The sequence below is a fragment of the Chiroxiphia lanceolata genome, chromosome 1, assembly GCF_009829145.1.
Source record: "Chiroxiphia lanceolata isolate bChiLan1 chromosome 1, bChiLan1.pri, whole genome shotgun sequence".
Taxonomy (NCBI): domain Eukaryota; kingdom Metazoa; phylum Chordata; class Aves; order Passeriformes; family Pipridae; genus Chiroxiphia; species Chiroxiphia lanceolata.
In genome coordinates this window covers 124999239-125024489 of record NC_045637.1, presented here as the reverse complement: position 1 = coordinate 125024489, position 25251 = coordinate 124999239, and the positions used below count along the sequence as shown (strand labels likewise).

At 37.2% G+C, this 25251-nt stretch overlaps 1 protein-coding gene across 15 annotated transcripts in view; it reads left to right on the top strand.

The window, feature by feature from the left end:
- HDAC9 (histone deacetylase 9) overlaps window positions 1-25251 on the top strand; it is a 460923-nt gene that overhangs the window by 258975 nt on the left and 176697 nt on the right. For 11 of the 15 annotated variants that reach the window (XR_004356384.1, XM_032684266.1, XM_032684274.1 and 8 more), the window contains 5 exons: window positions 5189-5311; window positions 7196-7243; window positions 7686-7896; window positions 8294-8511; window positions 16557-16835. Coding sequence is in view for 14 of the 15 variants with exons in the window: in XM_032684266.1 (XP_032540157.1) it covers window positions 5189-5311; window positions 7196-7243; window positions 7686-7896; window positions 8294-8511; window positions 16557-16835 (879 nt within the window). In the remaining variant the exon portion in view is untranslated. Of the gene's footprint in view, window positions 1-5188; window positions 5312-7195; window positions 7244-7685; window positions 7897-8293; window positions 8512-16556; window positions 19168-25251 lie in introns of those variants that run through there. The other 4 variants (XM_032684289.1, XM_032684298.1, XM_032684280.1 and 1 more) reach the window with 2 other exon arrangements.

The window sequence follows — 25251 nt, the reverse complement described above, 5'->3', positions numbered from 1 at the left end:
AAGAGAGATTGTAAGCAGAAGGAATCTTAACTACTCCTTATACTTTGGTGAATACGTGCCCGTAACAACAGGAATGCAGATGGTAAATCAGTTGTGATGAACCTCATTTAGCATAGACCACATGCCTAAGTCATGCTTTCCATGACAGTATTGTAAAGGGACAGTAAATTAATCTGACTAAGAGAGAATCAATTTCCACAATATTCTGTATCCAGTGCTTATATTTACAGCAGTTCCTGCTTTGGCGTCAGAGTTTTCTATTAATTGTTGGTTTATGCTGTTTATGTTAGAAAAATTGCATAAGAAAACGTGATTTAACAGAGTTTTAGTTAACAGAGATATTTCTCCAGGTCAGTGGTAGGACATTCACCTCAAAAAAAAACCTGGAATGGGCAGTTCAACCTCCAGCAGTGACTTTTCCCCATAATGAATTAATTGTGTGTGTGAACTATGATCCAGAGGGCAGGTGGGTGACCTCTGCACACTGATTAGTAGCCTCTCTCTGGCCCATAACCAAAAAGAAAAAAAAAATTGCATTGATGGCTAACATGTGGTCTTGCCTCATAGCCCCTTGTATGTGATTGCAAAGAAATTTAAAAGATGCAGAGTAGGATCGATCATTCGGGTTAGATCAAATCCTAGTTCAGTGGAATTAAGTTGTGTATTTCACTATTGGGAATGTTTTAGATAGAAGTTGGTAATATGTGGGTGTTAGTGCTGTATTAAACAGGAGAGCTTGACCAGTTGGGGGTTTTATTGACTCAGGCATACTGCAAAATGCAAAGGGAATAATGTCTGCTACATGGGGCTTGTTACTTTGCATGTTGTAGTTTCTGGACATTTGTCCACAGTGTTGAACCACCATCAGAAATACATACAATCTGGTCAGGCTGGCAGTCTCTGGGGAGATTTGGAAAGGTTGTAGCAAGAACATTAATATTAATATTCTTATCATTAATAGAACACTGCATTGCATATGATTTGCCATTACTGTGCCAGACATCAGAAATTATAGCCCCAACATGCAATCAAAGTTGTTCAAATGAGCCTAAAAACTTCCTTTAGAAGTTGAGCTCTGCATGCTGGCATCAGTCACTTCACTCGCTGGATGTGTGCTAAGAAGCTGGGATCCAGTCAGGGATTTCTTTACCTCTCGGGTTACTTGACTGTTAGTACTGTGGTCCTGTGGGCTCCAACATTTTTCCATAAATCTCAGCTTCAGTGCATTTTTATTTTAGTGGGATTTTCTTTGGTAGTTTAACATCAGCCAAACTCCTACATGTCTCTTTCTAGTTTAGCATTAGCTGCCAGCTCTCAAAGGCTATACATCTAGTCAATTTTTCATCAGATACACAAATTACAGAAGTTTCTAATAATAGGATATGTTCCAAATCACCCAAAATATCACTTGTTTTTCTGTAATCCTGCATGACTCAGAATGCTATTGTTTCATAATCGTTGTTGTGACATTTGCAGTAAGTGTTGTGCTCATATCTGAGTGGGTGGATAGTTGTGGTTTTCATGGCAGCAAATAAAACACTTTTTGCTGGGGATAACAGGTTACTATGACAGAGCCATTTACCAGTAAAACATGAGTCAATACCGTAAATGATTACACTCTAGTGTAATCATTAGATTTCAGGACAGAATTAGAGCATTATCAGTAATGAAACAAATTTTACAAGTATTTTTACCACATCCATTGAAATAGCGAAACTTTTAAGTCATTTGCCCTTTGGAACAGACAGTCTGGTGGGTAGACATTTACAGCTTTTTGAATGAACAAAGGTGCACTGCAAATGCCGCAGTTTTGCAGATAATCCTTTACTATCACAGTTCCCTTAATGGTACTTTCAGTACCATTTGTTAAAACACTGGTCTCACTATATGAAACTTAAAAGTTAAACTCACGATTTTAATTGCACCTTATAAATAAAATCTTGTTTTTATTAGGCCCAGATGTCTTCAGTATCATCAAGGTTCACCGCAGTAGCTATTTGTCTCCTGTAGCATGCCATACACTTTCAGGTCACCTGCTGTGCTGGGGCTAAATCTTACTTGCCTGAGAAATGCAAGCAGGATTGAGCCCCTGCACAGCATGTCCCTTGAGTTCAGAGGGACAACCTGCTTTAGTCATGTAAAATGATTAATTTTAGGCATTTGCAGCCTGGTCAAAAGCCACTGAAGGCAATGGAAAGTTTCCAGTTGGTGTAAGCGGGCTTCAGATCAATTTCTTTCATTTGTGCTTCGCAGAGCGGTATTTCCTAGAATGTCCCTTGATTAAGCAGGAGACATGAATTACATGTATTGCAGATAAACACATACTTGTTTTGTGCAACCTGATAGCCCTAAGTATTTAATACTCAGCTCACTGAGGTGATCTTTGTAAGAGGCTAGTGGAAAAATGTGTAGGTTTCTGACTAGCTGATGAGGTTTGCTTCAAGTGTATGTGAAGAGAGTCTAATTGATTTTTTTTAAAATCGCCCCAAAAGCCTCAAGAGATACAAGGGTAAGTAATTGTGAATATTGAAAGCTATGACAACCTTACTGTAGCTCCACAGCTGAGAAGTATTAAAGCCACACCCTTTTGTCTTTTTCTCATAATCCATACATGTGCATATTTACATGCACACATAGGTGTTCCTGCTTCTCACCAGGCCCCGGTAGCACAACCAAAGTACAGTCGCTCATCATGGTTACTTGCTGATCACTGTGCACTGTTACATTTAGTTCTTGTACTCTGTTTTAAGAAAGAGGATAACTGTTGATGCTATCAGGATGCTATCAGGATAACTTCCTGATGCTATTTTAAGCATCAGGAAGCAGGATCAATGGACCAATGAGTAAGTATATAGATGAGAAAGTAAAGCAAGTCACTCTTTGGGGTAATTTAGATGCCAGTCCAAACCACCATGTCTGCATGTAGGACAAGGACATGGCTTAGCCATTGTTCTGCCAAATGACACTGCTGGCAACTCCAGCTTTGCCACCACTGCAAGATATTGTTGACCGTGTATAAAGACAAGCTGCAGCTGGAGTCATGTATTTCTGCCTCTGGGGGACCCTGCCTGAGCAGGATGGTTGGACTAGATGACATCCAGTGGTCCCTTCCAACCTTAGCCATTCTGGGATTATGTGATACAGAGGATCCCAATCTATGCAGGTAGACTACTCCATTTATTTTGGAAGATGACGTTTAACTGATGCTTAGGCTAATATTACCTGAAAATATTTTTAAAAAATCAATCACTTACTAAAATATAAATGACATATTATTAGTGGTATTAGAAATTAGATGGAAATGCTTTTACTAATAAACTCCTGTTTTCAACATTAAACTCCCATAACATGATTAATTCTGCCTGATGAAACAATCATGCCTGACCTTAGTGTGGGAGTGTGTTTTACTGCCATGCACCCTGCCACTGTTGCATTTATTAATTCTAATCTTAGAAGGTAATAGTGGTATACCAAAAGCTAAAAATGAAACATATATCTTTGACATGGCTTTGTATAGATGCTGCAATTGTTATAAATTTGATTAATATTCTAGGAGGCACATCAGAGCTGCTGCAGTGTCCTTTTTCCATCAAATCTTTGTAGACTCCCTCCATTATATCTCCATAGTCTTGACATATTTGGATTTACTCATGGTCAAAGGTGGATGTTATCAAGGCAAGTCACTGTTAACCAGGAATTAATGTAATATACAAGTGGAGCTTCTTTGTTTCCTATGCTATCTGTTGATATTCCCTAGGTACCAAAAGAAAATTACAGAGATAGACTTCTACTGTTATTGTCTCAGTGATAGGTCGTATCTCCAAACAAACTGTATGAGGAAGGTTATGTTTTGGAATAACATCCTGTGTTTTTGTGCTTAACCACTTTTCAGTGATGGTCTGAAGTTGCATTGTATTAACACAAAGTATTTTACAGAGTTAATTGATATTCCAGGTTTGTCCAGGGGAAAATCTACAGCTCCCCACAACATGCTTGACAAGTTATTATATTTACTTTAGTCAAAGCCCGAGTGTGCAGTATCCCTCTTGGAGGTGGTCTGTTATTGGAGTCCCATATGCTTTTTGTTTGGGAAGAAAGCAGTCACTGTGTCATACTGTTACACAGGGTATTCTTTTTCAAGGATGTTGTTCCCTTGGGGACCATATCATGCCAGAGTTCCTAAGTCTAATAAGACCTTTGTAGCTCTTATTGTGTTAAGTTCTGGGAGGGAAGCAAGAGTTAAACAGAAAATATAATTCAAGCAACTATACTAGACCACATGTTGAAAAACATCACTCTTCAAGCAAAAAGGCAAAGGCTTCAAAAAAATTCCAGTTGTGGTAATCTAACTTTTTATGTTTCTTCCCAGTTAATCTACGGAAAGACAGAGGGTGATCCTTGTAGAATGTCTGGTTTTATTCGACAGTAATCAAAAATATATCAGCAGTTCCATGTCCTTGAAAATTATATCACAAGGCTACAAAAGAAGTTTTAAAGATTTTAACCTGAACAGAATTAGGAAAGTTATGAGGACTATCCCATCATCAGGGAATGATAGGGCACTATTTTTTAATATATGCAGAAAGAGAAAGAGAGACAAAACATTATTTTAAATGGCAGATGTGTCAATCTGCCTTACTTTGTACCTAAAATTTCCATGTTAATGGAGGTAAATAATGTGCCTGAAATATCCCCATATCATAATCTGGCTAAAAAAAGAAATTGACTAGTTAGAAATAATCTTACAACAACAAATACAACAACCATGCTAAAGGTCTAATACATCCACACTCGTGACACCTTTGATTCAGCTAGATATACTCCTTAATTCATTGGTTAAATTCCCACTGAGTTTCTATTAGTGAAAGTCCAGTTGATGAGAAGAACTGATGTTGAACTGATGAGAAGTTGATGAGATGGTCTAGGAATCATCAAGATTTCAGTTTTGCATGGAAAATTGATTTACTAACCAAGGAATAATCCCAGACATATATCAGTTGTTTCCTTAAGAACAGAACTATCAACAGCTTTTTTACAGGGACAGTAATTTTTCTTATCTGGAACTCCATTGGGATGCAAATCAGTGAATGATACATAACTGGCTTTCAGTATATCAGGTTATGAGGATAAAATAACAGAGATAAAAAGCTTGGAGATTTACTTCTGTTGTTTTTCCCATTTATTTCAGCATCTGGTTTCCCAGCAACGCCTTTTGATACAGGATGAATCAGTGAACTTGTTGAGTCTGTACACATCCCCTTCTTTGCCCAACATTACCTTGGGACTTCCAGCAATACAACCTCAAATCAGTGTAAGTGACCAGTCTCAAGCCTTCCTATATAATTTTGCTTCCAGAAAACCTACTTTATGATAATTCTCTTTATTTTTTAGCATTTTGGAACATAAACAATTCAGAGTAGGAACCAGACATCTCTATGCATTGGGCAACATCTGGAGATTTAAGGGCACAACTTGAAAGCAATAATCATTCTTAATCTCAAATAAACAAGTGGCAGTGTGGAGCTTACCTATGTATGGGCCATATGCATTGCATTTATGTAATATAACAGATTTCAGATGTGGCCTGATGTATATGAAAAGATTATTTAGTAAAAATGTTCAAATTATATGATCATCTCCACCTGATAAATTACAGCACCTGTAACTTTTTATGAGATTCCAGTAGCAACCTAAACTGGGCTGGAGCATAGTAGGGGAAGAACCTACTATTCCTGCAGCTAGGTTTGTATTTGAAGGGTATGCTATCAATCAGGCAAATAAAATTGGTGAGAAGTGAACAATTCTTAATATTTTAATGACAAGTTATATTCACATCCCTTTATTCAGTCTGCAGCAATGACCTTTATCTAGAGATAAATCTTAAATTAATATGCAAAATGTATGAAAACATAGACATGGTATCTATGGAAATCCATGCAGATGGATAAGGATCTTTAGATCTAAACCAAGTTACGGTAACCTGGAGGTGAAATTTGCTGCTCAGTATTGAAAATTTTGCTACTGGTCAAAACTTACTTGCTTTCCAGCAAAAAAAAAAAAGTAAAAATACTGATATATTGTGGTTCTGTACAACCATATATTGTGAAGAAATTTTAGTAATTTAAATTTCTTAGAATGGGAATTGGTAACTTCTATGAAAAAACTAGGGGTTGTAAGCACAGCTTTTCATGGAGGAAAAAAAATTATATCTATGCAATCCACTATGTAATAAATGCTACTGAATTCTAGTGCTAAATGTAGTTTCAAGTCAAAGTTCCTTTTCACTTTATGGCTTATTCAATACATTTCCTGTTCCTAGCAGTAATATATTGCTGAAATCCAACATTTTAACATCAGATCCAGAACTTTGTAAAGAAATTTGCGTAAGCCTTAAATCAGTTCTCTGCAAGTCTTTTATGAGATATTTATAAGCAAATTATTGTTTGTAAGGGATGAAAAAATTGAACTGATCATGAAAAGTAGCACTTACTTTTTCAGAGGACATCAAGAAAAATTTCTTAGCTATTTCACAAAATTTCTTAGCTATTTCAAAGTAATTTTATAACATTAAAATAGAAATGAAAATATGCTTCATTTGCTCACTCGAATCTTACAAGCTTTTGATGTGGCCAACTAGCCCCAAATAGTACTTTTGGCATTAGAAAAAGCAAAGGGGTTGATTTACGCAAGTAATGTTTATTTCTGTTTCCAGAATAAGCAGTTGCAAATTGAATGTAAAGTTTACTCTGGTGTTTGTTTTTCAAGGAAGGGTGATAGCAAAGTGTGAAGTAAGCATACACCAAAAAAATATTGGTAAAAACCTTGGTTTAGAATTTATGAAATTCAGATTATCAGATAAACTGTTTTTACCATGACATACCATAAGTGGTTATCTGAAAGCCTCAACATGTATATTTCTGTTCAGTTATTATTCTTGCTGTAAAAAATGGTATTCTACTTTAACTGCTGTTTTAAATTTTTTTTTTAATAGGCAAAGAGCAAAGAACTATAAAGTACATTCACAATGCCGAAGGACTAAAACTTCCAAAAGCTTTAATTCAATAACTGTGCAATTTATAAGGGTACTTTAAAATGCCACACGTGTACAATAGCTCTTGACAATTCTGTAGATGAGGGTTTAACTGTGCAAATTTACTTTGCAAAGGGTAAAACTTACATTTGTGCTGTCCTTCAGGGAGTCAGGGAGTGCTCCAGGAAAAGTAATAGCTTCCCACTACTACAGGTAATTATTTTGTTTTGCTGATTGACTTGCTGTGTGATGAAAAGTTATGTGAAAAAACAAGCCTTACCTATTCCAAACTCAATGCAAACTATTTCCTCTGATCCCCTGGTTTCCTGTGCAGAAGGCTGTGAGAAGGTCTTTAGGAATTTTAAGGATAGGTCCTGTCCTTTCATTAATAATGTTCTAACTAGTAGTTCCTTATGCTTTGGCTTTTATTACTGATTTTTTTCCAAGTGGTTTCATTAAACAGTTTCTCACAGTGTTACATTTAACTGGCATGTTCTTCCTCCCTTTTTATCTCACGGTCAAAGTGTAAGATAGGGATGTTAACCTTTTCTTCTGTATGTATTCATAAAGTGTGATATATGACCATCTAATCAAGCAGAGGTATAAACATCCAGGTCTCTGAAAAGCAGTTACCAATGCTGTTCTTCTTTGACAGGCTTCATCGTCATTCAAAGAAAAGCAGAAGGGGGAGACACCATCACTCAGACAAGGAGTGGCCTTGGCTGGACAGTATGGAGGAAACATTCCTCCATCATCAACTCATCCTCACATTGCTTTGGAGGGAAAGCCAAATAGCAGCCACCAAGCTCTCTTGCAGCATCTGTTACTGAAAGAACAAATGAGACAGCAAAAACTTCTTGTGACTGGTAATGATCAAAGCTTCAACAATACGACATTAAGATGTTTTTAATGACTCTTGTATTCAGTTTAAACTAAATGTAGTAATACAGATACCATACATCCTAACCATTGGAAAAAGTGGAAGGGTAGAAGAGAAAAGGACAGTATCTGTTTTCTCTTTTAGTGATTCTATTCCAGTCTCTTAGCCTGAAAGAATTCAGTGATTACAGAAAAGAGAAAATGATTACTTCATCACATTCTTTTCCAGCAGTGTATGACGAGGCACGTGGTACTCATCCCACTGAATAGTGCTGATGCAGAGTTCCTCAATATACACCCCTATTCTCACTAAAAGCTTTCTCTCCTATTAGAACTATTAGTTTGTTGTTTTTCACAGAGGAGTGAAATGTCCCTGTTTTGCAGGAGCGGTTCCTCTTCATCCGCAGTCTCCTTTAGCAGCAAAGGAGAGAGTCTCACCTGGCATAAGAGCTGCCCACAAACTGCCTCGTCACAGGCCACTGAATCGAACCCAGTCAGCTCCTCTTCCTCAGAGTACTTTGGCCCAGCTGGTCATCCAGCAGCAACATCAGCAGTTTTTGGAGAAGCAGAAACAATACCAGCAGCAGGTCCACATGAATAAGGTGAGTTCCCAAACTAAAGAATTTCCGACTAACTTAAAGGTTGAAAACTACTACGGAAGCTTAGTTATTGATGCCATGTGGTCATGGACAGCAGAGAGGTTCTTGCACGAGTATCTTGTTTGTTTATGCATAGTTGATATATATATTTGTATAGAACTTAATTTTTCAGCTTCCGAAATAGGCTACAATTCAACAAAATAAGGTTCAAAGTAGCTTACAATTTTACATTACAGGTGGCTTCCTGTTGAATGGTAAATAATGTCTTAAAGATTACTAGATTTCTCTCCAACTATTTTGTGTGTACTTTTGAGCTTCAACAGTCATTCCATTCAACTGCTTTTGAATTGTGTTAAAACCTTTCTCATTGTGGATTAGTATGTGGTGTAAATGGATAACTCATTTGAACTCAATCAGCAGATTAAATTTATTGTTTCTATGTGAGAAACTCACTAAATATCTGGAGAAATTTTTAATCAGCATTTATCAAACTGACTTTTTATCTGTGAGTCCATTAGTAATGTGACATTTTGTTATCAGACCATATAAGGAGAAAGAGAAGAATGTGCTGTTGCCAACATTTGATACAGAGTTGAATCATGCAGCACACGATTGCCTGTACAGTAACACCTTATTCTGAGCAGGGTCAGGGGGAAGAGGAAAAGGGACCATCCATTAATAAACAAAGAGCAGCAGAATCTAAATAGGTTTGTAAGGAACTAATGCTTCTACAACAAATGTAATGCCATTCCCTGCTCTAAAATTAAGATATACAAGTAATTATATGTTTTTATTTGGAAAACATTTTTCTGCATTTACTGAATAGCTTTCCAAAAGTTGTTTGCTGAAACTCCTGTGATATTTCAAAGATACTAATCATGCATCTTTAGTTGTCTTCTTTTGTTTGAGTATTACTCAATAACTCTATTTAAGAGGCAGTGGCAAAGAAGATGAAAAGAGGATGTTGGGCCCTTGTACCTAAGGAAAAAAAAATCAATCCACCTTACTGGGTGAATTTCCCAGGGGTTACTGATTCTTTGGAATTTACTAAGAATTCCCAACAAAATTAGAAACAAACCTAGAGTTTAAGTACATAGTTTGTACAGTGGTTTGGTTATTAAATCTTGTCTTAATTAGGAAAAATGAAGACCAGAAAACTTCAAAGTTCAGAGCTGATCCTTCCATGTTAACCCCTCTCAGCTTGGGTGTTTTGATTACTCAACTAGGACTCCAGTTGGCTTTTCTTTGAGTATGCATTCCATATGTTTAATCAAGATGGCATATGTATATCTCGTAGCCTCAGGTTTTGAAAATATTTCACCTTCCCTCAATTGTTTGAAAAGAAAAGAATTTTTAATGGGTAAAGTACTTAGTCTTTGTACTGCAAACCCATCAGTTTATGCACTCCTCTCAAAGCAAAGAACCCCACTGACGTGTTTTTATTAGATAATATGCTTATTGTTATAAATTCCACCATAGTATTTGGGAGGTGTGCTGTGACATATATGTACATTTGTCCCCAATGTGAAAATTAAACTTGAGGCACATAAACATATATTTCTAGTCACATAGGACAAGGAATGCATTGAACCTCACAAGAGTAGACTAAATAAGGAGGTAAAAAGCTGGAGTTGGTTGGGATAATGCTTGTTTCAGTAACATTTTTTTACTGAGTTAAACTACAATGAAAATACACAGTAATGAGAATAATTTCCTCTCATACTTGAAATACACTTTCATTCTCACATGGTTCTTTGTGATGAAGAGACAAAATAAAATTCCTTCTTTTAAAACCTGGTGAACCTAGCTTTTATTCTGTACAGTATTGGCTATACATATATGCAGACAGTAGAAAATTAGTTTATCTTAGGGCCTTTCTCTACCTTGAACCTCTGTAACCTGCTTATGCTCCAATAACTTCTCAGTCTCCTTTACCCCTACTCCCAGAGCAGTCAGCCTTCTTCAGGAGCACAGTAACTCAGCAGAGCAGCAAATACCTGAGAAGGAATGAGATCACATGGCAGCCATAGAAGCAGTGAGTTATCTGAGGATGTGTGTGGTTTATCAGACTTTACAGTTTGCAGCATCTAGATTCTTCTCCATTCTCTGAAGAATCATTTTTGTGAATAGTACTGAAAAATGTCAGCGCTCTAACCATGTATGTCCTCTACAAGGACGCAGAAGGCCAGGGGGCTTTCTTACGTACTTATGGAACCTGATTTTTAAAAACTGGAATTTGAGGGTAGCCCGCAGACAAGGAGTGAAAAAAAAGCAAATGGTGAAGTAGCTTTTATGTACTGAACTTAAAATTATATTCTTTAATCCTCTAGCTAAAAATTCAGATTGAACACCTGTACTCTGCTAGCATGCTGGAACATACTTTCTTCAGTCTTCAAACTTGACTCTATTCACAGTTGAAATTATTTGTTCATTACATAATTTGTATGGCTCTACAATCAAACTCTGCAAAGCAGAGTTGTTATAGTTATTTGAAACTTTAAACAGTAGATATTCTTGATCAGGTAGGAAAACAACCGATATCTTCTCATTTCTTAGGACAAGACTGGGCATGTATCAAGTGAACACATGAATTTGTTATTTTCTATTGTTCTGTCCCTTACTCTCCTGTTATAGGCTGTATAATGAAATCTGCAAAGAGGTATAATTTCCTTCTTTTCAGTCATGGAAAATGCAAGGGGTTTATTTAATAAGGAATACTCAAACATTCTCTTAAAAGTTTGGGTGATAAAGATCAGAACCATTTTAAGCTGACAAGACTATGAAATGCCAGTTGATCAAGAGCTTAGAACAAATTAATATAATCTTTTTTCTTTTCTATTTCTGTTTCCATTTTTTCCCTTTGAGTATTTGCTCTGAGCTAAGATCATGTGGCATGTATCAGCACTGCCTGAAAACTGGTTTTGGTCAGATCTTTTTGGCTGACCTGTAGGCGATTCTTGCTGTAACAACAAAAAGAGGAAGAGAACCAGTTTTTCCCCACCCTATTGTTCTTGTATTTAAAAAAACCATTTATTTTTTTTGAGGAAAAAATATACTTCAGCAGCAAGCCAGTGCTGATGTGAGGGTGATAACAAGCAAAATCTAACATAGGTCAGAGGTAGAGGATTTCCTTGGATCATTTCCATTCTGAAAAGAAACAAATCATTGTCAAAAGGTGTGCCTCTGTCCTTCATAACAAAGAGAAGCTCCCCTATGGATTTTTTCTGGTCAGCTGTCAGATGCCAGGCTTTTGATGTGGGAAACGGTATACATCTCCACTGAAGTCTGGCATGTATGCCTGTGGGATCTAGTACACTGACCTTCTGAAAACATTCTGCAAATGTTGACATCCCATCCAAAAGTAGGTAACAACCCTTGTCCCAGAATTAGTAATGAATGTGAAGTAACCTGAACTCAGCTTGTCCTAGGGAAGATCGGCTTTGCCATTGTCAACTTTAATATACTTCTGTCCAAATGACAGCTTGTTTCCTCAAAACACCCTTTGATCACCATTGCAAATCTTCATTCTGCTCAATAAAGGGAGTTCAAAGTCCAAAACTCCCTATTAAAAGTAGTGCAATTGGGTACCAGAAGACCATTACTACCATAAAAAAACTTAAAATCATGATATCATTTGTGTATATCTGTATCTAGAAAGCTTTGACCCTGCCACTAGCAGAAAAAAAAAAAAAGGGATTTTAATATAACTAATATAAGTGCAAAGCCCCTAGCAGAAGTCTGTGTCCAAGAAAATCTCAGAAATCATTATGTGAAGAGTACATGAATAAAAACCCTTGGTCTTTAAAAGTTATTTTTGTCATGTATGATGAATAAGGCCTGCCTCTGCTGAAGCTAAACTAGCATGGCCTTCACTGGAAGCAAGATTTTATTTGATCAGTGTTGGAACACTATTTGCGTTCTTAAATAGTGTATTCATAGCATTTTGACAATTTTTTTTTCAGTGGTAAAATTCTCAGTATGGTAAAGTAAGTGTTAAAATAATGGGGCAGTTGATAGTGTGCACTAAAGTGTGGGAGCTGTATGGATAATGCTAAAGCTTAGATAAGAAATACCTGAATTTCAGTTTTCATTCCAGGATGTCAATTGGTTCAAAACATCTTTGGATAGGGAAGCAATGGCTGGACAAGACTGTGAGGTAAAAAATATATAGGAAGTGAAAATTCATTAGTGCTTTAGATAATGTTCATAGTTGACCACTCTCTCTTAATAAAAATAAAAAATAATACAGAAATTTATATTGATTTATTGATGGAAAAAATAGGAAGATTATTTATAGAAATACTGAAAAGATACAGTTAATCCCAGATTAATCATTCATTTCTCTGAATGATATTTAATGAAATGTGGCAGACTGGATCAGGTTCAACGGTAGTAAATTAATCTAGTTTCATTAAACATATTATACTAAGGTTTTGGCTTTGCAGCTTACACATCTGACTAGCATCCCCTGAAGGTGAGAGGTATTCTTCCAAATACTGCTTACAGCAGGGGTTTATTTGGACAAAACTAAAGCAACAGTTGGCTGTGTTTGGAACTGAAAAATACCCAGAGCATTTTCTCCTTTCTTAAGAACTTATGTTTAAGCCATAATGCAGAAGAATGATTTTGAAAGACAAATATATCCCTTAGAAATGTTATACTACATGAGTAACAGAGACAACAGTAAGCAGGTGCCAAGTTATTTTCAGTACAGTTAACAACAGATATAGCTGGTCAAAGCAGTCTGATTATCATAGGAAAGAAGGGGGAAAAGTGTGTTCAGGAAGTACATACATGAGTTCTTAGAAACAACTGCCATGTATTTCAAATGAACGGTTAACTAAGGATGGAAATTATGGGGTGGCTGTTGCAGAATTTCGTGTTTTGTCTCTTTGTAAAGACATTTTATTTAAAATCATGCATTTTACAAGAGCTTATAATTTCAAAGGAGAAACAAAGGCGGGGGCTGCAACTGAAGGACCTATAAAATGGTTTGTTGAAGTGTCCAGATTATTTACACGTAGTCTTCCATTTTTCTATACAAGCAAGCAGGTTAGATTATATTTGATGACTTTTTTTTGGTTGGACTCTTGCAGTTATACAGTGGAGTTGATGTCTGTAAATGCTTCCTCTTCTGCTGCCACTATTTACTTTGGCTCATGCGTATCCCTTACAGTTTAATTTCCTGAAAATAAAAGAAAAAAAAAAAAAAAGGTTACATTAGCATGGAGCCATTTTTCTAGTGACTGCTTTAGTTGGAATAGTGATAACAGTAAAGTATACTGGTTAAAGATAACCAGTATGTACAACTCTTAATTTCTTAGTGAAATAAATTATAGTTTTGTTATTATTTTTAAATGCAGTTTTACTAAAACTCAGATTAAACAATCACTTTTTCAAAATAAAAAAATATGCATTAAAATGAGGAGAAAGTCCTGCATGTACTTACTGATAAATTCAGGAAAAAAATGGAAAGTGAGGATTTCAAGTGAAAGATTTAAACATTAAGTGTAAGCAGAAGTATCCAGCTGCACAGTGAAACAACCTGAGCAGTGTTTCACTTAGAACTCATTTTTTGCTTTGTAATCCATCTTCAGATAGAAAGAAAAGATAGAATTACTGACTCTAAACTGCTGTCTTCATCTGTCTCCAGATACATAATTTTCCGTGGTACTACCAGGAGATATAATATAAATTAAGATGTTTATGGCTTAGGAGAACTGAACAGTCTCATGGTAATGCTGCTAATGTAGTACTGGAATAAGTACTGGGGCCAAGCTGTCTTTAAAAAACACATTTCACAGATTTTTAGAAAATTTAATTTGCTTATCTCCTCCTGTGGCTGAAGTCTGGAGCAAATCACCTGCTGACTTCCATGGCATGGCAAGAGGCCCCAAAACAGGAACAGTGGAAACTGAAATGTGCACAAATACCACTCTGAGTCTCTGCAGCCCCCTTATGTATGCTTGTTCACTCCACTGACTGCATGCAGAAAGTGTCTGAAGGTGATCTGTGTATTCATTCTAGACTGCAGCCCATCATGAGTTGCCTCAGAAAGCTCAGCAGCAGATCTGTGCCCATACAGCAGTGTGAATAAAAAAAAGCCTGACATAAAAGTGAAAAAGCAGAAAAGAAAGGAGAGCAGTAATGAGCTAAATATGTGCCTTAACTTTGCTGTGGACATGCACTCATTTTCTCTTGGCTTCCCCTCCAGAATAACCCACCTGGTGTCAAGTAACTGGCACATGGAATGGTTTACAGATGGATCAGCCTCAGTAACTCTTGTAGCTGTATATGATTATATGTCACACAGATGTTTCAGCTTGTATTTGCTCACTAGTAGCCAGCCACACAGCCTTACTTGTCTTTCTCTTCTTGTCTGAGGATGTTTAACTAATAAATAATAATAATTTATATAATAAGTAAGTGACAGAGAGGAGTGTACCTGAGCTGATTGCATGTAGTTAGTTTTAGTGCCTTTTTGGTCAGCGTCATCCCCCGAGAGTCAACTGGAAAAGACATTTTTTGGATGATGCTTAATAACAGGAGACACTGCATTAGTTGCAGTAGTGAGGATTGCCCAGTTTAGAGCATGCTATCTGCAGCATGCAGGATACACGTATAGTGATTTGCCAGTTACTACAGTAATGAAAAAGGATTTTTTGTTTGTTTCTTTTTAGTAAACCATTAAACTCCCATTACACCCCAAAAATGAAGGTTTGCTGTGACAGAAGTCAGACAGGCTTCCACTGTGGAATTTGTTTCTCCACTGATGAGGCGTATGCATCAGAGCATCAACTGGGACTGCATAAACTGATCTTTCAGCTCTACTTGTGGATTTTGTGGGAGTTCCTAAAACCAGCTGTAGCTTCTTGATCATAGTTTACATGACATAGCTTACATGCCTGCCCTGCACCAGGGGTGGCATTTTTCTGTATGCATTAGCAAGCTGAATGAAACTGGATGGTCTATGGTTTGTGACAGAGTAGGTATAGTGAAGCCATCCAGTAACTCAGTATATGACACTAGCTAAAACTCAGTTTTAAAGACTTGGTGTTTTGGGAGGGGGCAGACGGGCAGAGGAAAGTATGTAAGATGGGAAGAGGAAAGTATGTAAGAGTAATGGTAAAAGGTATATTTTTCCCCTCAGGATATTTGACTTCGATGATGATGAGCAGTATTTGCTTGAAATCAAGGGGGACAGTTGAATAAATGATAATTACTCGACCCCTTGGAAATTCTTACCTGTCTGATTTGTGCCTCTTTCAATAAAGTGGGAATTTTGGACTAGTTTGCAATTCATTAGCTTTATCTTAAATAGCAAAATGTAAACTGCATGTGATTGCAACGCTCAGGCCTCTGGCACTTCAGCAGAGCTTTACCATAGCAGTTAATGGTGTAACACCAGTATTTTGGGGTAGCTGTGTTATATCATTATTGCTGAAACTGGGATACCTCTACCATGCACCACAAAATCTGTGGTCTTTCCAGTCATGGATAGTAGTACCTGTGTGCCACGCCATGGGGGACTGACGCCAGCTCTTTGTCACTGCTCCTTTGTTGACTTTCAGTGACTTCAAGCTTTAATTGATTGAGAAGTTTGTGTGAACATTCCCTAATTTGCTTATAACAAAGCATTAACCAGATTACATTTTCTTATACCTTATTGTTCCTTTATTATTTTATGTTGTGGAAAATTAACTGTAAGATTGTATTTCTGAATTCATGTTTGAAGAGTATGAAGGGAGAGAAATTTCTCTTGATTACCAGCTGTAACAGTCTAACAGATGTTTTCATTATTCTGCCTGATTTTTAGTTTATTATTATTATATAGCACTCCATATACATGGTATTTTCTACTGCAGAATAAGAAGTGACCTTTTGCTTAGGGACTTTTGTTCTTTTTTCCCTGTACATCAATACTTTGGCAGTGCATAGCTACATGGGTTTGCTGCAGAAGCTTTAATTTTGTCCCTGCAAATCTAGTACTTTTTGGTGTTTGGCAAAAGTGAAAGGAGTCAGTAACTGTTTCCCTCTTCTCTTTCCAGATGCTCTCTAAGTCCATTGAGCAGCTCAAGCAGCCTGGCAGTCAGCTGGAGGAAGCTGAAGAAGAGCTTCACGGTGATCACTCCATGCAGGAAGAGCGAGCTCCTGCCAGCGGTGCCAGCGGTGCCAGCGTTAGGGCTGAGAGCAGCAGTGCTGGTGTGGATGACAGAATAGGACAGCAGGTGGGGGCTGTGAAAGTCAAAGAGGAGCCACTGGACAGTGATGAGGATGTTCAAACCCAGCAAATGGAATCTGGGGAGCAAGCTGCTTTTATGCAACAGGTAATAGGCAAAGATTTAGCTCCAGGATTTGTAATTAAGGTTATTATCTGAACATCACATGCATTTTTTAGGCTTTGATAAGCAATTGTGTTTTGATTCACTGACCTAGCAAATCCTGATTTGCTGTTCAAAGAGTTTAACAAGTGCAGAAGTGTTGTATGTACACTTGAAAACATAGTGAAGTTCATCCTTATGGCCACTAATTGAGAAACTACCTGTTGCAGTCAATTATTCTGCATATATCTGCGTAATAGCTGATAGACTTTGTATTAACCCAGAATTACCTTACATCGCTTAGTTTTAGTGAAAGAGATCTTGTATCACTTAGCCTGTTGAGATCAGCAATTGCTGGAACTAGTTTCCAGACCTGATTGATGAAACATTCTTCTGCTCTGATTTTGAATCCTCTGACTTTTGCTTTCAGCTGTCTGTATATATTGTATCATACCATAGTCTTGAACACTGTTAACATTAGGGTATTTTTTTTCCCCAGTAGACAGGTACTGACTGCTATATCAGTGGTCCCAGGCTGATGTATAAAGTTAATTTAGAGAAAAGTACAAGGTGGATATAAAGAGGCAAAGCAAGGCACTGTTTTAAAATTGCATTGTTTTCTTTTTTTGCACTGCTTGGTTAATTTTTCATTCTGTCTTATTTGATGATAATGTCCTCAGAGACATCCTTAAATGCAGCAGATGAAAGTACTGGTGAGAAGCAAAATGCAGCATTAGGCTCCAGTCAGTTATTAGGACATTGCACGAAAAGCACAGATACGTTATCGTTATCATCTGATATCCAATCGCTTGTTTATTTTTTTTAAAATGAAGACTAATCATAAAATATTGCATAACCTTTCCTGCCAGGGTCTCATGGACAAATCCTAAAATAACAACTGTGCATAAAATGCCACCTTGACAAAGGGCACGTTCAGCTTCTCTGGGAGCTTTTCCCCAGAGTTGAGAGGCGCAGTGCGTGTGTGTGCAGCCCTCGAGCTGGCGTCCCTTTCCATCCTTGTACCATCAGGCAGAGCAAGGCTGGGTGCTGTGCAAGGCCCTGTTTATTTAAGTCAATGCTTTGTCAGGTCCCTGCTGTTCTCCTGCAGAAAAGTGATTTTGGGAGGGGGGGCAGGAAATGCCTTATGGAAACAGGAAGCCCAAGTGATTCATGTGCTGAGGAATGCGGGCTGGGGGGAGATGGGGGGACGGGGCAGCGCTCCCTCTGTTTTTAAAGGCACTCTATGAATTGATTTATTGTCAAAGAAAATAACAAAGCGAGTAGGGAAATTGTTAAGGAAGCTTTCCAGTGAAACATTTCCTTCATATTCCCTTTTGATATGTTTACCTTGTTTTATAGGTTTACTTTTGTTAAGCTAGTTAAAGATTCATTGTATTAAGATCCCCTTTAATATGGATAATCCCAAACTGACCTGGACTCCTTGTCAGGTTTTTTTTCTATTAAAAATATTTATATTTCTAAAGCTGAGGTATTTTAAGGTGCAGTATCCTGTTTCAAAAGAGATAGCTGTTTTGCCAAATGTAGAAATTGTTCTAAAATATGTTATTAGCATGTGTTATTTACATTATGCTCTAATATGATTAAATCTCTTCTAAAATGTTGCAGCTTCTAAAAAGATACATTATCCTTTTTCCTAGAAGGTCTCCAAACAAATGACTAAATAGTTGCTGTTAACATGAAAGGCCTCAATAAATAGAAAAGATTTATTAATTGAGAAAACACAGGTGATTTTTATGTGTGCTTCATATTTGAACAGAAATCTTTCTCCATCTTGGATGAAAAAAATCACATTCACATTCAAAAAGTGAAGGATGTAGAATGAAATGATATGTGTTTCCCATTCTGTGTATTTTTAATTTTCTTTGAAATCTAACTTCAGCCTTATCTAAAAGGGATAGTGCATCTTTAAAATACATTTGAGGAGAAACTTGCAATTGAGAAGAATTTTGTACAATATCACTTCAAAGACATGTATTCACAAAAGACAAAAGATATTTTTATAATGTCATTCAGATGAGAAAGCCCAATACATTAGTGGACTTTAATTTCAGAATCTTTCAAATTTGGATAAAATTAAAATAAGAGAAACTACCTGGAACCAGTGAAAAGGAAAACTGGGTTGAAACAACCACATTTCTAATTGATTATTGTCTCTTACATTTTAAATCTACTGTATTTATTATAATTTACACCCTTAGAGGTGATTTCTTGTTTTGTGTTGTAAATATATTCTGTTTGTATGTTCTCTTTTTTTTGCCTTCTGATATAAGTCTCTTCCTTTCTCAAATAAAGTTTTTTTTTAAAAGATCCCCTTTCAGATATCTGACTTTGTGTAAATTCGATAACTTAGTTGTGCTTTTGCTTTGTATAACAAAATATGTTTGCTACACGTTGTTGAAACAATTTAAACTTCCTGGAACAAGGTTTTTATTACAGTATTCTTAGAATAATTACACAAAGTCTTTATTTTTTAGTCTCTTGTTTTATCCTACATCAGCCATTATAAGTTTTAGTGAATGTGGAACAGTATCAATGCATGCTCATTTTCCCATCATGACATCTGTCTTGAACATGTGATCATATATTGTACTATATAGGAAAGGTAAAAGTGAATCCCAGTGGCTTGGCTTCTAATTATCCAAAATTCAAACAAACTGAAATAATTTCCATGATATTTCTAAAACCTGCCTAGACCCCTGATCTGAAAATGTGCTTGTATTGACCTCTTTGATAGTCATGAAGACCTTTGCAAAGCAAGAGTCCACCTGTAAATATGTTGGGGAAGAGAGAATCCAGGAACTTGGCAGACTTTAAAGCATAAGACAGTGAAGTCCTGCTGTAGAGAACTTCCATGAATATGTTAAATGCTTTGTGACATTTCCTGAACTTTGCTTAAGGTCTACAGAGAGAAACAGCTCGTACTGTCTAGCAATCCCTGTTGCTACAGTATATGAATTACTACTACCAAAAGACTTTGGAAAATTGTTGAATTCTAGCTTTTTTAACTGATCATTTGGCTCTAAGCAACTTTGATTCTGGTATAATTTTAACTAAAATAAAATGCTTTCAACAACGTAAGTATTTAAGAATAAATAGTTCTGTAAATCGAATTCAATTATACTCACTGCAAAGTAATGTTTCATCAGTAATACACCCACAAAAACATAAAATGTCAAGTTTTAGCTTAGGAAAGCTTAAAATAAGTATAAACAGTATAACATTATACTGCTTGCTCTTTAGTTTATAATGATTTGGAATCCTATGTCTATAAGTAAATCATGCTTTCAATGGGATTTTATTGAGATTCCATTTGTTTAAATACTCATGTTGAAATTAAAAGCCATAGATGTTTTCAACTTACAACATTCCTGTGTTAGAGGATACACCTAGATTTTTTCCTAAATTATTTGTTTATCATGCATCAAAGCCCCCATAATGAAGAAAATAATAAGTTAATACAATTTACAAGCCTTATCTTTTTCAAAGAATGATATGCATCTCTTTTTTTTTTTTAACAGTATATGTTTATTCTGTCCCATTGTTCAAAAAAAATAAAGCCAGTATAGCTGCCAATTTAGAAGTAATTGCTCCTAAATGAGGGAAAATGCTTCATAATATTTACATACCCCCCCAGACCCACATTACTGGAAAGTAGATACTATAACATCATATAGTTCTTTTTTCATCTTCTAGCATTAACAAAATAGGATTAAAAGCTGAATGCCTCAGCAAAGCAGGAGCACTTCAGACACTATCACCATTTATTTGTGCACTATCTTCATTTCATCTTCATTATCATCGGGATTGCTAAGATTTACTCCATGTTACTTAAGCAAACTATACCCTGTTTTTATCTTCACTGGCATTCTGAGGTAGAAATCTGTAACCGTTAGTCCCAAGTAGCAATCTAAAAATTTCTCCCACTTATGAACACTTCACATTTTGCAGCCAAAATTAGCTAAGCCAAGATAATTTCTTTACTGTATTCTGTCCCACTAGCAGCATGTCCTCCTTATCCACTTAAATAATGTTTGTTTGATTTTCATTTATTTGTTTAGTTTCTGATTTCCTTATACTGTTCCCATCATCTGGGTGGTAACAGAGCTTCTGTACCTCATTTCTCAGTGGAAGAACATAGATTAGAACACCATCTGCTGAATTGCTGGTCAGGCAAAAAGAAGAACATCCTGGATGAAATTATCTTCTCTGGACCAGATTTTACCACTCTATTTAGGAGACACTGTGTTTTGTATTTTTTTCTCTTCTAATTCAGCCTAATTTGGAATAAGATTTAAAAACAAAAAATACAAGTATTTCAAACTGCACAGCCAGCAGAAAAGCTGGGTTTCTCAGCCATACTTTCTCACTTCCCCACACAGACAGGACTGGGAAGGCGCATCTTTTAGAACCTGTCCCAGTTTCTGGTCCCCATTTGCTGAGCTCAAGTGTCATACTCCTTCTGTTTCTTTGAATTCTGCACCCATAACTCATCTAGCCCATACAGTATAAGTTCCCTGGCTACTTGTGGGCATGCACATCTGTTGGAGCCCCACAAGAGTTACTTCAGCAGTAGCTGACAGTTAAAAGGGTACTAGCTTAATAACTTGAAATCATTCAGGAATTCACTGTGATGGCTACTCAGGGGCCTTCGTCACTAGAGTTGTTTTGACAGACCAGATACTTACTTGTAAGTGATCCAGTGCTTTAATTAGCTGATTGAGATGTTTTAAATGTGGCTGTGGAGTCTTTGTTGCACTTGTTTTACTTTATTTTCAAGTTTGAAGTAATTGCATTGACTCTTAACAGTACATAGCCCCGAAATACCAAGGAGATTGTTTGGAGGATATGATATTAAAAGTATCCCTCTGTACACTGCAGGTGGCATGCCCTAAACTAGGCAATCCTTACTACTGCAACTAATGCAGTGTCTTATTTTATTAAGCAGTATCTGAAAAATTTCTCAGATCAAACCCATAAATCTATGTAATCAGCTAGTGTGGATGGAGCAAGGGGGTGGAGGGCTGTGTAGCTGGATTTGTTTTGTGAAAACTTTTCGTTCATCTACACGCAAAGAATTCCCCTCTGAATACTTACCCTGCTTGCTCTTGTCTTTAGTCTTAAGGGCCTATCCATCTCTATCGAGGTTCCAACTGTGGTCTCTAAAAACTATGTTACAGAAAGAACAGTTCTCTTTTTTTAATGCCAATTCTATGTGAAAATGCATAATAACGACAGTAATTACAAGTAATTATTTTTTCCCAGTTGGATTTAAAAATGATCCATTTTTTTCAGACACATCAGATTTAGTATATTAATAATTGCCAAGGAGATTATTATTTTGTGTGTCTTCTATTGTAAAATTTCTGTTACAGAAGGCAATAAGACTTATTTTATCACAAAATTAATTCAAGAACTGAATTGTCTGACTGACGATGTGGCATTACAGTATAAAACAGTTATTTCATTTGATTGGTACCTGCATGGAATAATGTTGGCACTGCTTTTATTTTTTGATCCAAGATATTTTATGCTTCTTTTCCTCCTTCAGATACTTACAGTGCAACACCTTGATACTTTTGTTACTGCTCCCTTTTGTCACAGAAAGCAGCCTTTTGAGAGACCTCTGGGGCAACACTGGACTAAATTCCTTTATCAGGGGTACATAAATAGCATGAATCAAAAGCTTATAAGTCCAGATCCCAATAATTATCACTGCACATTTTGACAGTCAGAGATGCTACTTTCATACCTTTGGGCAATTCATCATTTGCTGTATCAAACAGCATGGATTTTTATTAATATTGTCATTGAAGAGGATTATGTGTTCTTGGAAAGCTGCTTCTTTAAATGCTTCATTTGGGAAGAATTCTGTTCTGAACTCTGAATGTCTTTTTCCCTGTCAGCCACATGTATGTGCAAACATAAGAGTTTTCAGTTTCTACCTTCCTTTAAAATAAAAGAGTGAATTAATGCACGCCTCAGTTTACTGCTGGCTAAGTCTTCATAAAACTCTGTTGTTTAATGTCTTGGAAGAGTAGCTCAGCCTGAATGCCTTTGAGACATAGGTGCTCTAAGGCAGAAAGCAGCGCATAATGTCTCCTCTCATGTTCTGGCCTGTGACCCTTGGATCCCCAGGAGACCAAGGAGGTCTTTCTGTTCATACTGCCTGTATTTCCTCAGCAAAGGGTCTTGTGAAAATTACAGCTATGAGATTGGAGCAACGCTGCGATGTCAAGGGCTTAAGAAGGCTTTGCTCAGGTTCTCTGTAAAACAGCATGGAGGATTCAGTCTCACACTCCTTCCTTAGTTTTTTCCTTTTGCTCCCATCAATATGGGGGGTTTGATAGTTTTCAGGTGGCAGCCTGCACATTTTTAAAGCCGATCTCTGTTACTGAACAGACCTAGAAAGAGCACAGGGCAGAAGTGCTGTTGGGAAATGCTCTCCTGCTGTGTGCAGAAGGATAGCTACTGATACCAACTGCTTCTAAGGCTTGTTCTCCTAGATCTTCCTCCACTAAAAATAAAAGTTGAAGAGTTAGTACATATCAGAGAGCATGACTCCATCACTCAGCTACCTGACTGCACATAGGGACAGGTAGTGATCTGGTTTCCCTCATTTCTCAGCCATTTTCATCCATTTTGACACCTTGCCTTAACATATCAAAGGCACCCAAGCCCAACAAGTGCATCCCTTGTCATCTTCCTTTCTTTCTAGAACTTCTTGGGTTTTCACCATTTACCTAAAATTTGTTCAGGTCTTTTGTCATAGTTTCCCCTAAGTTTCTGCATGGATTTCAGTTTTCTGAAGCTACTGACGTTGTAGAGAGCAATTCAAAGCTTCTCTTTTACTGTTTCCGACAGATAAAAAAAAATGGAAGTGCTGAATACAGGTGCCATCACCAGAGGCTCAGTCCAGGGACACCTGTCATCCATAGGTCTGATCTGGACATTTCTGTAGGTAATTGGGTCTGTCTAAGGATGCTAAAATACACACAGCAATACCCTTTGTGCTACCTGAGCAATTTTTTTCATAACAACCTCCATCCATTCCCAGGCAGGCTCTGCGAATGCAAACACAGGCAGCACAGGACCAACAAGAAAAAAGGAACGGAAGCAAGAAATATTCCCGCAGCAAGAGACTGAGAATTAGCATGGGGATTGTTACTTACCGTGTTGATGGATAATGCACTAACTAGGCAGGCTGCTCATTTCCCAAGTCCATCAACTGCTTTCAAGAAAGGTATCATTTTTATGTCACTATTATAGTAGCTTGGACCCTCCCATAAAAGAGGGAGTAATCCTTTCTTTCAACAGGAAAACCAAAACTGTCTAAGCCCCTTGGTCCAAATAGTTCACCAAGGGCATCACCAAAGGCAAAACTGAATTACTTTCTTTAACATTGGCAGAAGACACTGGATGGAATTTCACATGTTTTCATAGGTCTAAGTACAGGGCAGCATTATAAGAGCAAAGCAATGCTACCAAGTTCTCTATTGGCCGTACCTCCTCTATGCCACTGAAGCAGCTGTGGTGGTTCCCAGGGGTGGAAGCTCCTCATAGCATAAAGCTTGTGTCCCTGGAAAGAAGGTGAAGGCTTCTTTCAAAGAGCATACTTTCCAAAATCAGAACAATTACACCCAAAGCTACCATAGTGTTTTCACCCTTCAGTGAATAATTCCTAACCATAAGCCTCCTCAGCCCCTTCTCCCTCTCATGACTATCCATGCAGGTGTCCCCTGGTGTACCAGCCCCTCTGCCAAATTCTCCACATTTGTCCCATTTCTGACAATCAGAAAGAGTAAGAGATCCTCCTGGGAAGGGCCATAAGTCTTTAATTACCACTGCTTCACACCTATGCTTGGCCCAGGGAAGGCACAGTGGCTGGAGGCCAAGGCCAGTCAGGAAGGAAGGGATGTAGATGGAGGGGTGTCCTCCTCACTCTGGCACTATTGTGGAATGGCATGGTGGGGAATGCTGAGAGGAGGCAGAGGAGGTGAAGCAGCAGTAGTGAAACATCTTACAGACACCTTGTGGTTTAGCCTTGAAAGCCCTACTTGGTTTGGAGGGGAACTCGGTGTCCTGTCCTGAGGATGACAACACTACCTCAGCAAGAGGCTCCAGGTTTCTACCTGCTGTAAAGTACTTTCTCCATTGTCCTTGTTCTCAGAAGACAAGATGGTAGTAAGGGATTAACTTCTTTACCTTTCAACTAATTGTTTTAACCCATTGTATAGAAAGTTCAGGCTAAATAATTTAAGTTGAAGTGTACTGGTCCTTTCAGGGAATAGAAGAGTTCAGATAGTTAAAGATTTAAAGAAAAGAGATCTGCCACCTACTACCAGAATGAGTTGTTAGTCTTCACTGTCCTGTCATTGTTTTCTCCTTTACTTATTTTAGATTC